Consider the following 17,802-nt stretch of genomic DNA (forward strand, 5'->3'; position numbering starts at 1 on the left):
AACTTTGATCCTGCTTGGCTCAAGACAGTTCCCATAACAGGATTGAGAATTTCAAGACGGCTCGACGGCCGCCATTTGCATCCTCGACCCCGGTGAACTGTCATAACTTAAGACGGATATGCGCGCGAAGCCACAAATGATGCTTACATCGGTATACGATAAATTACCACTAATATCGCTGTTATATAGGAAAAGCGAAATTAATGAGTTCCGTTTATTCATTTGCACAGGTCAACCATTCAATGCGCATTGAAAGTGGCCGTGTAGCAGCGTCAAAACTCGAGCGTGATCGGGATGTTCGATGCAGATCGGATTCGAGAAGGATCGAAATGCCTTTGTGACAGGGGTATTACTTATCTCGTTACCGTGTATTCACACGACCGTGTTTTCTGACGGCGCAGTGACTGAAGGAGCGAGAGGGTAAATGATAAGGCGCTGAGGCTACGCCCCTCTGGAATGCCTACACAGATAGTGCTCCAATGTGCTGTCAGCTCAGATTCAGGGGATAACGTTCGCGCTGCGGTTGAAGGTTGCAGCATTAATTTTACGTGCACGGCGCTTGGTACGCAATGGACGACAGAAAGCGAAAATTGGTGGCTTTTGCTGTTCTTATCGACGATAGTGAATGCTGCCATGAAAAGAAGTGGTTAAGGAAGATATGGACGAAAGAATGGGTGTTGAGGAAAGAGCACGGTATGCAAAATAGCCTTCTACGGGAGCTACGAGACGAGGACCTATGTGCCTACCGCAAGGTTTTGAGAATGGATGCGCCCGCTTTTGAATACATTCTGCTCCGCATAGCAAAGCGCATAAGGAGAGTATAGAGATGAATATGCGGGACATTCTAGCCAGTGATCGTTTTTCCGTAACCCATCTGCAACAGGTTCCTTCGAATTATGTGCGCTTAAACATGCCTCTAAATGCATAAAGCGTTCGTAAATAAGACTGACCGGGAAAGAGTGTAGGAGAGAGTGCTATGAAGGCTGTGTGTCTTCGTTTTCTACCGTGACGCCGCAGCAGTGTGACGATGATGAGTGTGATCTAAAGCAGAGACGGCTGTGGCGTAAAGGTCGCACCTTTAGAACACATTAAAAACAGCTTCATCGCATAGCACACTCTGCGCCAACCATTGCCGCGAATAATAGCCCTGGCTCACTTCTGATTGGAAGACACAGTGGAGCGTACACCTTTTTGTCTCAATGGTTTGTGTGTGTGGTATTTCTGCCGCACGTTCTGCTAAAGCAAGAAACCTTGTCCTCTTTCTGCAGAAGGCAGGTCTTGCTCCAAGACCCATCTAACACTTTGCTCCCCCCGACGAACTCATGCACCCTCTACGCACCTCTATCCCCCGTCCGGCTTGCTTCTTTTCTTCTTTTGGCTAAAGTCGTGACGACGCCCACTTCTGTGTGGAAAACAACGGCGAGCCGATCCTGCCATAACCCGCCCTCCCTTGTGTCAATTCGCTTATATGATAAGTGACACAAAAAAACGTTTGCCCTCCTCTCTCTTCGAATTAGAAGCGATGACCCTATCGCTCGTGGCCATGGTTGAAGCGTAGCCTGCTATGCCCTGAAGTTCAGCTTTTAGAGTGCAGAAATGGAATGGATCAGGTACGATCCCCTCCTCTAGGAGCTTCCAATTCCTGCGTTCCATTGGCCCCATTGCTTTAGGCGTTGGACAGGCCATGTTTTTGTGTCTACTGCATTCGTACACTACTCATTGCGGTAAGACGTTCATCGCAGAAACCGGTGGCATAGCGAGGTACAGTTCACCACCATGAACCCGCACCGCTGGTAGTGCAATTAGAACGGGAGAAGAACCTCTCTTGGAAATGATCCTCTCCCACTCAAACAACCCTTATGATCTTTCCTGATCTTTTCCTTTCTTTTTCTTTGGGGGGTTGGGTTGGGGGCGGGGGGGTACGTTACCGTCCCATCCATACATATAAAATTATGGGACAAAACGAAATTTACGAATTCGCACTTTTTGCATATCGCGTTGTATAAGAAGCTTCCCCAGTGAATAATTACGAAATAATGCTATGACAAAGCAAGACGCTATAACGTCAGTTCGTCAATATGTTTAGCTTTATCCAGATTTAAAACACGTTACTTTGAAGCGCTGTGGCAGTTCCCGAACTTTGTGGCCGCGAGGGATGACAAACACGCAAAAATAGTGAAACCGAGGAAAACTGGCTCCGTTTATTACAACTGTTCGTCCTCGTTGATGCTTGTAAGGACACAATGTATGCACACACTGGTCTCCCGCGGGCGCACTGCAAGACGTGGTGGTGAACACAGGGTGCTACCTGTAAGCTTGTGTAATTACAGCCCTAAAATATTATAGCATTACACGGTTAATTTATGATGCAAGACAAGTATGAATATGCGCGACCTCCGCAGTGGCCGGCTCGTGGATTAAATTTTGAGCCCCTTTGGCTTACCTGGCGTGCGACATACTGCTCACACATTTTCTCGTTTTTAAACGAAACTACCAGCATCCTGAGCCGATACCTTTTGGTTTGGAATGCGAGCATGCAGCCAACTCGTTATTAATAATTAACGCGTTCTAAACTGATACAACGATTACGCCGTGAATATGGGGACCCAAAAAGTGCTTTGGTGTACGCACATACCGTTGCTCTGCAGGTGTCTCTTTTTCATTTCAAAAACGATCTGTTCTCACATGGCATGTTTCCATGGTACATTTCGGTATTGCTCATCGGCAAGTTTCCACAAAATCGAGTGTTGCTGTACCACAAAAGAGCTTGTCACATTGGCAACAGAAGGTGGCTTTTGTTTTTCTTTTTTCTTTTTCGTCTTCACGGAAGGCTCTGCGCGTCAGTCGTCAGATTCTGTGCCCGAACAAGCTATCCGCGTGGTTCTTTCTGACGGACGCAGCTGCCGAGCGCAGTGATGTTGCACAAGGCTCTTTCATATCTCGCCAAAAATAAGATAAGAACGTGCGCGCTTCCTAGATGCTGCTGTACGACAAGCCCCGCCCGCGACCGAATGGTTGGATGATTGTGGTGATTACGCTGATACCTCCTTTTTCTCCTTCAGTCGTTGCGCAGTCAGAGAAGGCGCTCGTGTGAATACACGGTTACTGCGCTCGATGGTGCTGCGGGTAAGGCGGGTATGCAAATACCAAGAGTAGCAAGATATATACGCTTTTGTCCTCTACCAGCTTTTATCGCCAATATACCTACGGAACAAGCCAAGCTGGGAACATGGGATATTTCCTAGACCTGTTATCAAAAGGGGACTCTGCGTTGCATTCTGAGCACTCACGTTTACAACCTTGTTCGTTTCCAGGCGTGTCGTGCAATCCAGAACAAATATCCAATGCCGAAGGTGTGTGCCGGGGGAAATATGAAAAGGAACAACACGGCCTCACTTCTCGAGGCCTGATGTCCGCCAGTGACAAACGACAGTGCTGGTAAGCTCTTCTTCGTGTCAGCCTGGCGGATTGAAAGCAGCTTGATGACAAAAAAAAAAAAAAGAAGAAGAAGAAGAAGAAGAAGAATTTTCGTGCAATGGCTTCTGTGGGCCAACCCCCCCCCCCCTCTTTGCTATCCCCTAATGTTTCTCTTGTGCACCCCTTGCAGGACAGATGAACTGTTTTTTTTTTATCTTCATGCACCTGTTGACCGAGTGTGGTTCCTCATAAGCCCATGGCAGTATACTCCAAGCTGTGCATTGTTTTTGGAGTATGGCAGAAAGGCTTCAGGGGCACCCCTCCCCAAGTTGGGGGTGCTGCCAAAAGTACTTTTTGTGTAATTTGTGTGTGCAGCATTCGTTTCCTATAGCAATCAATGACTAGCAATTTGAAATTGATATAGTACGAAAATAGCATTAATTTTAAGATATTTAAAATATAGGTGTCCAAATCCATCCATCCATCCAAATATCCAAAATAGATGACTATGCGACGGTTCTGGGATGTGCAAACAGCAGGCATATCTGACAGTCTCGTGGACGTACTTTCTGCATAACAGGGCTCTCTGAAGGTCCCATGGATATCCTAACATCGAATTTGCGATATCGTCAGGATGTACCTCGGACGGGTCTTTCTCCAGTATTTTTCTTTCTTTTTAATCTCGTCAATAAGTATACGTCTGTGACACAATACGTGTGTTTGAATGTGCCTAGAACAACAATGAGTTTTGAGAAAACTAGACTGGGATACGCTCTAGTCCCTGTGGATGAATAAAAGTGAAGAGGAGGAAGACGCAGCAGTCCCCAGAATACTTCCGTGGAAGATTGGAACGATGTCATTGCGTTTAGCAACGTTATGTCTTCGTGTGCACTGCTAACAGCGGGAAATATACTCTGGCGCAACAGCACAAGATATTCCGTAGTGGACGAGAAGAGTCACATGCATTCCAACGCAAAGTCGATATTCCTGCATTGTGCGAATGCCAGGCGGAACTTTTGGTCAGGGAGCGGTGCTGTTTTGTGCGGATATGTGCGTTTTCTTCCACTAGAATGTTCCGCGGCAATTAGAGGAAACGCGCACGGTATCGCAGTGTGTGGTAGAATGGATTTCCAGCTATACGGCATAAGGTATGGGTATATGGTATTTGTATATGATATAGGCACAGGTATTTCGAGAGTGGTATACGACATACCAGGAGGAGTTGCAAACAAATCCCGGCACCGTCCCCGTACTTAGCAACAACGAAATCACGGGATTGTGAAAAATGGCCCAGGATTCCGAACCCTAGTCTGATCCTTATCTTGGCTTACTGACACTTCGTTGATCTGCAGTTAGTTTCGTGACGTTCAACGTTTGTTGATTCTTCCGCAGTGCTGCGTATAACTGCCTTTAGTGCGCTTGCGTGGAGATTGCTGTACAGAATTTGGTGGGATCAGTGTCTGCTCGTTACGAGCCTTCAATCTTTGGATTCACTGTGACTCTGCAATGCATACGCTGCTGTTAGTATAAAGTCCGCTACTTCAAGTAATCACAAGCAGTCCTTGTCAAGATCTCTCGAATCCTCTGAAGCGTCAATTTCATTTACAACAACCAATCTCGCAGTTCTTCGAGCCCCACAAAAGAAAGCACAGGAAATGTGGTTGGTGGTGTTCGGAAATGTTGTGGTGCGTGGTTTCACTCAGTATGGGCGTGACGACGTTTAGCATGGACATATTATGAAAATGGTCGTAGAATATAATAATGACCATCGGTTTCTGCAAAACACTACATTGGACATCGAAGCAGTGGCAGCCAAAGCCATAAATGTGATGTGCCTAGAGTTCGGCGCTCGTCACTGAAGAGTTGTAAATTCAAAATCAGATTGCAAAACTAATCCACACACCCGACCCCATTGCATTGCTCATCAATGACAGTTATATAGCACAGTAAAGGCCATCAATTCGTACAAAAGTCATAAAAGCGATTTATGGAATAAACTATGGGAATAGTCGTGAAGTATCATGCTGGCAAAAAGCTGTTACGAAACTCCGCATGACACTGCAAAAAAGCGTAGGCCGTTGGATCGGTATAGCCAAAAGTCATGACACTCGGTTGACCACTGGGTTAAACTGGGTAGCGCTCCGATTACAATGAGTAACCTATGGACAAAAATGAGTGGGAAACCCTCCATGTAATGTTGTCTTTCCACCTCACACTCGTGCAAAAGAGGCTTACGTGTCTGTGTCGTTCATAATTGCGGTCTGTAAGCTTCGCCAAGCCCCGTTATTTCTCATAAACTGAGCTTTTGACTTTCACCCACTTGTTTTTGCTTAGACCGCTTCCAAATGTTGGCAACATGTCCCCGAGCTTGGGAACAGTCAGGGGGATCGGACTGCCTCAACAAAAGCGTGGCTACAAGGGAGCTGACATCCGTTGCTCATCCCTTCGGCGGGCGTTCTTCTAAATTTATCACTTACTATCTAAATTCGGCATACCATGTGCGTATCTCATACGTATTTGTTAAAAAAATAAGCAGTGAGCGCTTTGCCACTACTTCACTTGCTTGTGTACTGTCGTTCCTTCGTCACTTTATTATTACGAAACTCGAGAGACCAGAGCATGGAATGTCGGGTGGTTTCGTTCTTCGATTCCCGTTGGGTCGCAGAGCAGCATGAAGATCACGGTTTACCATGTGTGTTCATCTTTGGTCAGTATCCGCCAGCTTGCGTGCACTGCGGTGACAGCTTCACTGTCTTGCACGTACTGGCATCGTGCCCTCACTTCGAACACAAACGCCACCAGTATTTCACCGCACTCTATCGATACCACGTCCCACTCCATCCAGCCATGTTTCTGACCGTGTGTGGGTTACTTAGTCATATGTAGATGTTCAGCATTGTTCCGTTTTTAGTCTTTGTCACCCATCTCATCATATAAGTCTCTCATCGCTCATACTTGTTGATAGCTTTTAACTGCCACACTCACTTGTTATCGTCATCCTCCTCTCTCTCCCATTACGGACCATCTCATGGCTCATACTTGTTTAACTGCCACACTCACTTGTTATCGCCCTCCTCCTCTCTTTCCCATTACGGACCATCTCATGGCTCATACTTGTAGATGGCTTTTAACTGCCACACTCACTTGTTATCTCATCCTCTTCTCTCTCTCATAATGGACCATCTCATCGCTCATACTTGTAGATGGCTTTTAACTGCCACATTCACTTGTTATCGTCATCCTCTTTTCTCTACCATAATGGACCATCTCATGGCTCATACTTGTAGATGGCTTTTAACTGCCACACTCACTTGTTATCGTCATCCTCCTCTCTCTCCCATTACGGACCATCTCATGGCTCATACTTGTTTAACTGCCACACTCACTTGTTATCGCCCTCCTCCTCTCTTTCCCATTACGGACCATCTCATGGCTCATACTTGTAGATGGCTTTTAACTGCCACACTCACTTGTTATCTCATCCTCTTCTCTCTCTCATAATGGACCATCTCATCGCTCATACTTGTAGATGGCTTTTAACTGCCACATTCACTTGTTATCGTCATCCTCTTTTCTCTACCATAATGGACCATCTCATGGCTCATACTTGTAGATGGCTTTTAACTGCCACACTCACTTGTTATCGTCATCCTCCTCTCTCTCCCATTACGGACCATCTCATGGCTCATACTTGTTTAACTGCCACACTCACTTGTTATCGCCCTCCTCCTCTCTTTCCCATTACGGACCATCTCATGGCTCATACTTGTAGATGGCTTTTAACTGCCACACTCACTTGTTATCTCATCCTCTTCTCTCTCTCATAATGGACCATCTCATCGCTCATACTTGTAGATGGCTTTTAACTGCCACATTCACTTGTTATCGTCATCCTCTTTTCTCTACCATAATGGACCATCTCATGGCTCATACTTGTAGATGGCTTTTAACTGCCACATTCACTTGTTATCGTCATCCTCTTCTCTCTACCATAATGGACCATCTCATGGCTCATACTTGTAGATGGCTTTTAACTGCCACACTCACTTGTTATCGTCATCCTCCTCTCTCTCCCATTACGGACCATCTCATGGCTCATACTTGTTTAACTGCCACACTCACTTGTTATCGCCCTCCTCCTCTCTTTCCCATTACGGACCATCTCATGGCTCATACTTGTAGATGGCTTTTAACTGCCACACTCACTTGTTATCTCATCCTCTTCTCTCTCTCATAATGGACCATCTCATCGCTCATACTTGTAGATGGCTTTTAACTGCCACATTCACTTGTTATCGTCATCCTCTTTTCTCTACCATAATGGACCATCTCATGGCTCATACTTGTAGATGGCTTTTAACTGCCACATTCACTTGTTATCGTCATCCTCTTCTCTCTACCATAATGGACCATCTCATGGCTCATACTTGTAGATGGCTTTTAACTGCCACACTCACTTGTTATCGTCATCCTCCTCTCTCTCCCATTACGGACCATCTCATGGCTCATACTTGTTTAACTGCCACACTCACTTGTTATCGCCCTCCTCCTCTCTTTCCCATTACGGACCATCTCATGGCTCATACTTGTAGATGGCTTTTAACTGCCACACTCACTTGTTATCTCATCCTCTTCTCTCTCTCATAATGGACCATCTCATCGCTCATACTTGTAGATGGCTTTTAACTGCCACATTCACTTGTTATCGTCATCCTCTTTTCTCTACCATAATGGACCATCTCATGGCTCATACTTGTAGATGGCTTTTAACTGCCACATTCACTTGTTATCGTCATCCTCTTCTCTCTACCATAATGGACCATCTCATGGCTCATACTTGTAGATGGCTTTTAACTGCCACACTCACTTGTTATCGTCATCCTCCTCTCTCTCCCATTACGGACCATCTCATGGCTCATACTTGTTTAACTGCCACACTCACTTGTTATCGCCCTCCTCCTCTCTTTCCCATTACGGACCATCTCATGGCTCATACTTGTAGATGACTTTTAACTGCCACACTCACTTGTTATCTCATCCTCTTCTCTCTCTCATAATGGACCATCTCATCGCTCATACTTGTAGATGGCTTTTAACTGCCACATTCACTTGTTATCGTCATCCTCTTTTCTCTACCATAATGGACCATCTCATGGCTCATACTTGTAGATGGCTTTTAACTGCCACATTCACTTGTTATCGTCATCCTCTTCTCTCTACCATAATGGACCATCTCATGGCTCATACTTGTAGATGGCTTTTAACTGCCACATTCACTTGTTATCGTCATCCTGTTCTCTCTACCATAATGGACCATCTCATGGCTCATACTTGTAGATGGCTTTTAACTGCCACACTCACTTGTTATCTCATCCTCTTCTCTCTCTCATAATGGACCATCTCATCGCTCATACGTGTAGATAGCTTTTAGCTGCCACACTCACTAGTTATCGTCATCCTCGTCATCCTCCTCACTCTCTTATAATGGACCATCTCATCGTTCATACGTGTAGATAGCTGCCACACTCACTTGTTATCTCATCCTCTTCTCCTCTCATAATGGACCATCTCATCGCTCATGCCTGTAGATAGCTTTTAACTGCCACACTCACTTGTTACCGACATCTTCCTCATGGGGAACCAGAAACAACTTTATTTTGACTTTGGAGAGTGGGGAGGTTTATCGCAAGAGGCGATACCCCACCCCATTGCTGGTGGGGATGTGGGGAATAAAATAACGCGACTCTTCACAATAACGATCGAAGTCCGATGGTGTCCAGCGAAACAGCTTTAAGCGCAGATCGTTGCTGGGCATGATTGGGCCAGGGACCAAGCTATTTCGATAGGGCGCGAGAGTCCAGCTGACGAAGAGACTCGGAGAGTGCGGTTCGGGAAGGTTGGTGTAGTGGGGGCAATGAAGAAGAATGTGCTCCAGATCCTCAAGGAACCAGAGGACGTGGGTTAGCCGTAGCCAGGATAGGGAAGCTTGTGGATGTCGAGGGACGGGATAGGACTGAACCATGGAAAACATGTCGGGGTCGTTCGCTTGCGCTTGTGCATGCGCAACACAGTCAACGTCTGGTGACAGATGGTGGGCCAGGCTGGGCTGCTTTGCCAATGGAATGCAAACAATAGTTCGAGGTACGAAGCACGCACTGCGCATAGCACGTGAGCCCGCGCCTTCCCGGATTAACTTTGGTCTCGTGGCTCAAAACCAACTACTCTTTCGAGCAAACTTTTTGCCCTTGCTCCACCAACGCAATATTCAACGTCTGGCACGATTCTGCAAATGGAATAGTTTTTGCCCCTTCCCGGGGCAAAACTTCGACCCAGTTCAGCCAGTGGAATGCGCCATAAGTGAGAGGTGACCCCCTGCATGGCTTCCCTCGCTTTCTATGCTGGACGTCATTCGCTCCATCGGCTCGTTTCCTCGTCTGCTCTGTGACTGCACGGGGTCTGGTAATAAACGGATGAGCTACGCTGTAAATAGAGGGTGGAAATACGTCCACTAACACTGGTCCATGGACAACAGATGGCTTCAGCTGGGCGGTTACGCTCGGGGATGGGAGAACCCCATTGAATCGCGTGATGTACGTTCTCTAAAGTCTTCCTATACTGACTCTATGGGAACAGTATACAAGTGTACACCAGATCACTTGTATTTTACTTCTGAGTTCAACTTCAAAGCACCTTGATGCTCCTTTTCTGCTCCTGACAGTTGAATACCAGCCTTTTCTTTCTTCGTCGACATCTCAGCTCGTATTCCAAATTCGTCACATATTAAGAGGAAATCAACTTCCCTGAACGCACATATGTCCATGTCAAGCGTCTACGAATGTTGAGCTTAGCATGTCTCAGTAAAACATCAACAGTACATCAATCGATGTCGAAGCACTTTGACTCTACCTGAGTACCCCTAGATGCTTTTCCTGCTCATTATCCCGTACATATGTGATATATCTGCACATATATCTCATATATCCCTGCTCATATATCCCAAACATATGTCCCATCGATGCCGCCAGCTGCCGCAAACCAGGTGTCGCCAAGATGAGTAGAATGTCCTCAGCAGCAAGCTAGAGGCTAATAGAACTGTTAGGAAGCAAGTGCGCTGGTGATATAAACCCATACGAAAGCGATAGAATAGTTAGAAAGGAAGCTTTTGCCCCCTCCTCCTTTTTTACGCGTCCCTCCTCTTGGCGTTTCCTGCACCTGCCTCAACTACCTCAACCCTGCACCTACTGCAACTACCTGCACCTGCCTCAAGGCATCGCACTATGAGAAGGGGAGAAGTGTCATAAAACCCTGCCTTAAAGGGACTATGAAACGATTTTTTTCTTCGTTTCGTTCGAAAGAAGACATTTTTCTGAGTCTAGAACCAAAATTTTACTTTCGTCGCGCGAGCGGATTTCTCGGGAGCGAATTTAAACGGAGCGGCGAAGGGAGGACAGTTAGCGCCGCGCCGTGGCGAGCTGCCGAGCGGAGACACAACGGGCAACTTGACGCGACCACGGCCGGCTCAGCAACACGTCATCGTGACGTGTTGCCGAGCCGAGGAATCCCGCCAGGAGCATGCGCCGTAGGATCCTGCGTATGCGTTCATCGGGAGTGGAAATCTCCATGACAGCAGCTTTCGCGTGATCGGCAGATTTCGGCAGTGGCGGCAGCCACAGCGCGAGCTCGCGGCATTACTTGCCATTGTGCAACACCGGTGACGTAACGGGGAACCGAAGTGCGGTCCGTACAGTTACACCTTCGGCAGGGAAATATGCGCGGGAGAGGAGGAACGCGGAAGAGACATTTCCAGCGCGCGCTCCTCGCAGAGTGGAGCGATTTCGTCCGGAAAAATTTGTGGCATACTAGTTTCTCTGCGGGAAGAACAGTTTCCATCGAAAAAAAGTATGGGGGTTCGGGAAATTTCATAGTCCCTTTAACGTGTCTGCGCCCGTGGTTCCCATGGCGTCACCTGTCGCCCGAGCTCAGGCTTTGACTCCGACCACAGGAATTTCCGGGGGATGTCGCAATAATGCTATCGCTAGCGCTCTCCTGTGCGAGCCACAGTACATAACGACCCATTCTATTCGAAGCGTATGTGGCGGTGTACTATCCAGGAAAGAAATGCTTCATGTGATGTAAGATATTGTATGGTATCTTTTGCAGCATGCTGTACTACAACAAGAACTGCGTTCCAGAACAACTAAAACCAAAAGGATGCAGTGATCGAACCCTTCGAAACTATGTTAGTAGGATAGAGGACACAATGAGAGTCGAATGTACGACATTGACGCCGTCCTGTGAGTATGACCATACGAAGAGCACTGGCGCATAGCGCATACTACATGCCTTCGGGGAACAGTAGCTTTTGTGACGTCTGTGGTAGAGGTCACCATATCTCAGGAGGAGCGTGTTCTAATTGGTGGTATGTAGCTGTTCTCCTACACTGTCATTCCAAGGGTAGTTCCAGTTTTAATGTTTCTATCGTTTAGTAAGGCAGGCAGCCAGAGTAATAGCACCAAATTTTTGAGTGACATTGCTCTTTCGACACGCAAGCCTAATCAGCAGTACCAACCTGACCAGCAGTGCAGGTAGACTCCGAGGGAAGCGGGACGAGAAGATCATGCACAGGATGATGCTTAACTGCTTAGTCAGATCACCCTGCAGAAAGGGTATATATAAGGGCTTTATAAGCGCATAAAACTCCAGAAGGCATAGGAGAGTAGACGCAGAAACTCAAGGGTTCCACACACGTACTAGTTGCAAGCATTGTTGTGTATTTTGTAGAGCTTTCTGTGTTGTTGGTTTTATTTTCTCTTAACATGAGAATTGCTTCGTGTACAGGGTGCTTTCTATTTGATACGTATTGCATTGAGAACTGTGAGAGCAGCACTGATGTCATCCTCGCAGGCGGCTTATGCCATTGTATGACATTGTGTGCAAGAACTGGACGAAAAAAAGCTAAACTTCATTCGTCAACGAAATCATTGCCCGTTTTCTGGGAAACATGCATTACTCAGATCATTTTGTTCCACTAAATGTACATTTTATTGATTTCCTTGTTGCTGTGCTATACTATTGCCCTTGCTTGCCTGTGTCACGAGGCCCTTCACCAGGTGATAAATGTTTATTGGTTGTTTTTACGAACAACCATGGTTATTTATAAACATGGTTGTTCCATACAATATATATTTATTATATATGGTACCATATATATTTATATAACCATATTTATTATATAAACATGGTTATTTTTACGAACGTTTACTTAAACGAAATCATATATTTCATTTTCAGGTTACGTTTGCTCCCAAGAAGTACTAAGCAGTGCAAAGCGTACCTGCAACGACAACTACCAACAGGATCAAGCTGCATCCCAAGAGCGCTGTTGGTCAGTGCTTTTTCAAGCGCCTTTCCAAAGGAATGAATATGGATCAAGGCATGGGTTGCTCAGGATGTGTCCCGACTCGTGCTTGATCACGTCTCCCGCCTTCTTTTCTCGTGTTGTTTACCAGCGAATTTACCATATCTACTTTTTACCATACACTTTTGCAAGAAACACAAATGTGTCAACAGGTTAGCGAGGACGGGAACGCAGTAGATGATGGTGAGCTGGTGGTTCGCGCAACGTTCTACTAGTCTTGGGTAAACGAATGCTCAAAACATCTGAGCTTACGGTGTAGTACTTGCAAGGGGGAGAACAAGCTGACTAGCGGGTATGCTAACCTACTCGGTGAATGCAACCAAGGAAGGCCTGTCGGAATGAATCTGCAGTCTAAGCTCGTAGACTCCACAGCCCGTTCCTGTTCCTCCTCCTCCATCTGGTCAGCATACAGATTAGTGACAGCTCTCACCCCATGCATGCAATACTCGTCGCCTTCACATAAACGTGACATGAGCGGACGACTTGTCGAGTTCCATTCGTTCATGTAAACGATGTTGGGTCGAGATGTTCCCGCGCAGAGTCGAGTCGCGTCATCTCGACGGCAGGGGTGGGTTGACTCGATCGACGGGACTACACTCTAAGAAAAAAAAAACGAGTACTTTTACTCCTTTTGGGGACTAAATGCATTGCCACAAAAAATAGTCCCTTTCGGGAGTAAATGAATGTCGCAGAGTGGAGACTGCATTTCACGCGCAGTTGTAAGTGTCCCAGGTACATAATTCGTGTGCATGCGTGAAAATGCTTTGAAGCAAACCGTCAAACGTGATGCGCCATACATAGAGCACAATTTGCGAAGAAAGATGCGCTCTTTCTTACTCTGTGTGGCTGGAAAATTGCTACGTTGGCTGAGTTATACAGCCTTATGCCATCAAATTTACCAAGGGCACATACTTAAGTAGACTGCTGCATTCAGGGGACCGATCGCGAAGTTCCGTGACAATCTGCAGTCCTGGGGAGTAAATGTAAAGGTTAGGGGACTCAAATAGGGCGTAATTGCAATCTAAGGGAGTAGAAGCTGCAATTACTCCCCGTTTTACTCCTTTTTTTCTTAGAGTGTAGGGAAGTGCATGTAAACGCGGTCGGGTCGAATTCGGGCCGATCCCGTTCGTCTTGTCGGCACTCTCTGCGTCGCTCCGGTCGGCTCCCATTTGAGCAATTCATGTAAACAGTGCCTCGTCAAATTCAACTCGACTGGAAAGTCAACTGTACCCGCTCTTCCAAGTTGATGTAAGCGCGGCTACTGATGTTGGTCCGCTGCATGAAGAGGGCAGTGTGTCTACGTGGGAGGGGCGATGTATTATATTTTTCAAAAGTCAGCCAGTAAGGACGATTTGCTATTTGTTACGCAAATTTACTGTTTTCCAATGACGTAGACCTATGTAGCTTGCAGGTTCCATAGCCGGGAAATACTGTTCCATCTGTGTACTGTGCCATCAGTCCGTTGTGCTGGTTATTCCGCGTGTCTCAATCAAACGGTTTTACGACGTGGCGTCAGCATGTCCATCTTATTTAGGAGATTCTTGTATTCGTCCTATATCTTCCAGTGTGGTGAAATACCTCAGGACTTGCGTTCCGGAAATACTCAAAAGAGAAACCTGCGATGAGAAGGATCTTCTTGAGCAGTTCATCAAGGACGTCAACGCTGAGTGTGGAACATCGGTGCCAGACTGTGAGTATCGAATAACAAAAAGAACGCCGATGATAATATAACGCAAGTTGCATGGCCTGCTTCAACAGTCCTGTTTGTAGCTCCAGCGATAAGTCACCATATTGCACAGGCGCTGCTGCTTCTGCTGGCTTGCATAGTCATCGCAATAATAATTGGAACGTTTGAAATCAACTTGTAATTCCTTGATTCGGTAATATTTAGCTTAACAAAGCTAGTGGTATGGCAAGCGTAGGACACAAATACCACCGTGTTCACAACATGACACCAACTGCTGTTAACCAAGGAGAGGTAGGTATTTTATAGAGAATCTAGAGCAACATAGAGGCGTCACTCTTTACGTAAGAGTATGAAAAAGTATGTCGCAGTTTTTACTTCAGTAACTTCAATACAGCTCGTGAGTGAACATTTCGTTGGCGTAGAGTGTTGGACTATTATTCAGGATCACACACACAAAAATGAAAAAAAAAAAACTGTGGTCCGGTTACTCAGACTATGTATCTAAGCGGACCATGGGACGTCCATTCAGTCTTCTGCTTTGTTAGAGCGTGGGGGGATTACGTGAATGAAGACATATTTGAAGAGGCGTCGCGATGGAGTCCGCCTGAGGCAGGAAAAACGTAAATCGTTCACGCCGCTGCCTTTCTACTTCACACAAAATGATCCTCCTTGATGAAGACTACTGAAGAAGCAGTTGACCTATGCTTACCATAGCGGGTGGCTCGTGCGTCACAGTGGCGTCGCACTGCCACTCCGAAACGATAAATTCTATCCGCGCCAACTGAATTATATCCGTGTGAACTAGGGATGTCACGGACTCTTTGCGCGCTTCAGGTTGAAATGTACGAAGAAAGGGAGACAGAAAAAAACACTTGGCCATAGTCGGTACAAGGTGACGGTCAACCGAGTGCCGTATGGAGAGGTGCCGAGAAAGAACACCACGCTGGCGCTCACTAGCAAGTACGGAAATTTTACTGAAAACAATTCCGTCCTTATAGCCGTAGGAAGTGTAACGGAGATTGTAATAATGCACCCGCATCTATCAAACCTACCCATTACGTTGTCTGGCTGCCTTTGTATCGGAACGGTTTGAAATCTCGTGTTATGAAAACAAGCGACGCACAGCAAAATACGGTTGTTGTCTGGCGGCGTCTCAGTAGTGCCAGCATTTGGTTCACGTTATACTCTTTGCTTTTCAGGTTTCAGAAGAACATTGTTCCACGTTTTATGCTTGCAACGAAATGCATTGCGCAGATAGCGAATTAGATAAAACAGCAGCAGACATTAAGCTCAACAATTTTCCTAAACATGCCGTTTCCATGCTGATCCAGCGAGACCGTTTTGCATGCAGCGTGTAACGATACTGTACCAGGAGCACTAATTTCTCATGAACCTGAAGGACACTGTAGTGGATGGAACACTTCAACATACAAAGACTTGACTTCAACATACAAAGACTTGATCCAACTGAAGTTGAGGGACCACGGTTTTCATGATCAAACGATTCTGGGTATCACACCAGTCAATTCTCGCTCTGGTGGACGGTAGTGAACATCATAACTCACAGTGCGTTATAATCAAGATAACTGAAATAGAAGCACAGTTATCAACGCTTCCATACATTTAGGATGGCAGAAAAATTAAGTACACACCCCTTAAAGGAGCAGTCTAGAGGCCCGCAACTTTGTTTCTGTTTTTCGTCAGTATTGAATGTTAGGCGGCCGAAAACAGTTTTCCCACAATTAGTACAACCGTAGCGAAATTGGGACGCCTGCAATAGCTCCCCGAACCTCCCGTGCGCGAGACACCCTCCCTCGCCTTCACCACATGAGCGCCACCACACACGTCACTATGTGACGCCAGTGGCGAGGACGTTCCTCATTGGACCTGGGGTTACATGATCGAGCTGAGCAACATCGCGCAGGCCGGAACGTCTGCTACCGCTTCGGAGACGCCATGCGTTCTCCGGCTACGTGATGTCCGAAATGGAGGGTTTGAAGGCTGTCCACGACACAACCACGATTTTTTGGAACCGCAGACACCACAGGAAGAACGAGGGGTGCAGCCTGAAATTAACTGCGCTTGTACAGCGAAAATCCTGTGCTTCTCGACAGTGTGCAGCCTGTCCGACAGTTCTCACCGCGCAGTTGGTTCAGTGGGTAACAGGTGGCGCCACAATACCGCCGCCATCGCTTGCTTTCTGCTACTGTTAATTCTGAGATTGCACAGAAGCCACGGATATATTACTCTTGTGATCGTAATTTTATTTCCTCAGGCTGCATATATGCTTTGTTTTTTAATAGAAAACGTGATATAAATCATATAATGACTAGAAATCAACAAGAAACAGCTCGCAATGTTCGTAGCAGACGGTTTTTCCTGCGAACGAATGAGGGGCTCTCTACCACCAAGTGGGTGTGGTCTGCAGTTCGAGCTCTCCGGCTTGTCACCGCGGCAGCGATTTTCCAAATTAATTGCGTCGTGGTGAAACAACTTTGGACAAATATTTTGTGGGAATGCTTTTCACATACTGCTTTACAAGATGAGAGCAGTTTTTGGCCATGTTAGGTACCACTTTAATGCTCCTTTAAATCGCCCAAAATGTGAAGGTAAGAAAAGAAAGGTAAGAAACGAAAACGGTGCCCTGCATTACAATGAAAGTTTGTTGTGGACTCAACATTTATCGGGACTCCAATACGAGGGTCCATATTTTCCCCAAGAATTTCTTTGCTCCCTCGTTTGTGAAAAGAAATTAGTGCGGACGTTCAACATTTCTACAATTACACGAAGAATTTTTTTTTTTCATTTACATGTTCACACTCTTCTACAGTCAGGCACCTTGATGTTTACAGCTGTCATATGCCTCTTTTTGGAATTTGTTATCGAGACTTAAATTGTGCGGCATAGAATACGATCTGATAAGACGTAGTTTCAAGCTGTGAAAAATGAACTGCTGCTGCTGGTACGAATGATCCAAAATTTCGTTCACCGAAATATTCAGATCAGTGTTGCCTCAAGCTGATTCCACATCAGGACAGGCAGACGGATCACATTTACCTCCTGGATTTATTTTTATTTTTTGAGGTATTAGGAGTTCACGATATAAAAACAGTAAATGCATAGCTTCTACAAAGGCTTCTAGTGTTATGCAAAAAAAAAAAAATCGAGAGAACTCAATTTTTCAATTCGAGCGTTTCACTTGGTCGTTCTTGTATACACGCATTAACAGGTACTTTTAGCCTTTAGTATTCATCCAAGTTAGTGCATACTTTGGCACACT

General features: G+C 46.1%; 1 protein-coding gene across 2 annotated transcripts in view; it reads left to right on the forward strand.

Moving 5' to 3' along the window:
* Positions 1 to 17,802, forward strand: part of LOC135386236 (uncharacterized) — a 220,632-nt gene that overhangs the window by 88,969 nt on the left and 113,861 nt on the right. For both annotated transcript variants that reach the window (XM_064616046.1, XM_064616047.1), the window contains exons 20-23: positions 3,315 to 3,438; positions 11,578 to 11,711; positions 12,709 to 12,802; positions 14,401 to 14,525. In XM_064616046.1, coding sequence (XP_064472116.1) covers positions 3,315 to 3,438; positions 11,578 to 11,711; positions 12,709 to 12,802; positions 14,401 to 14,525 — 477 coding nt within the window. The remainder of the gene's footprint in view (positions 1 to 3,314; positions 3,439 to 11,577; positions 11,712 to 12,708; positions 12,803 to 14,400; positions 14,526 to 17,802) is intronic.

Source organism: Ornithodoros turicata, chromosome 2, assembly GCF_037126465.1.
Source record: "Ornithodoros turicata isolate Travis chromosome 2, ASM3712646v1, whole genome shotgun sequence".
Classification (NCBI taxonomy): Eukaryota; Metazoa; Arthropoda; class Arachnida; order Ixodida; family Argasidae; genus Ornithodoros; species Ornithodoros turicata.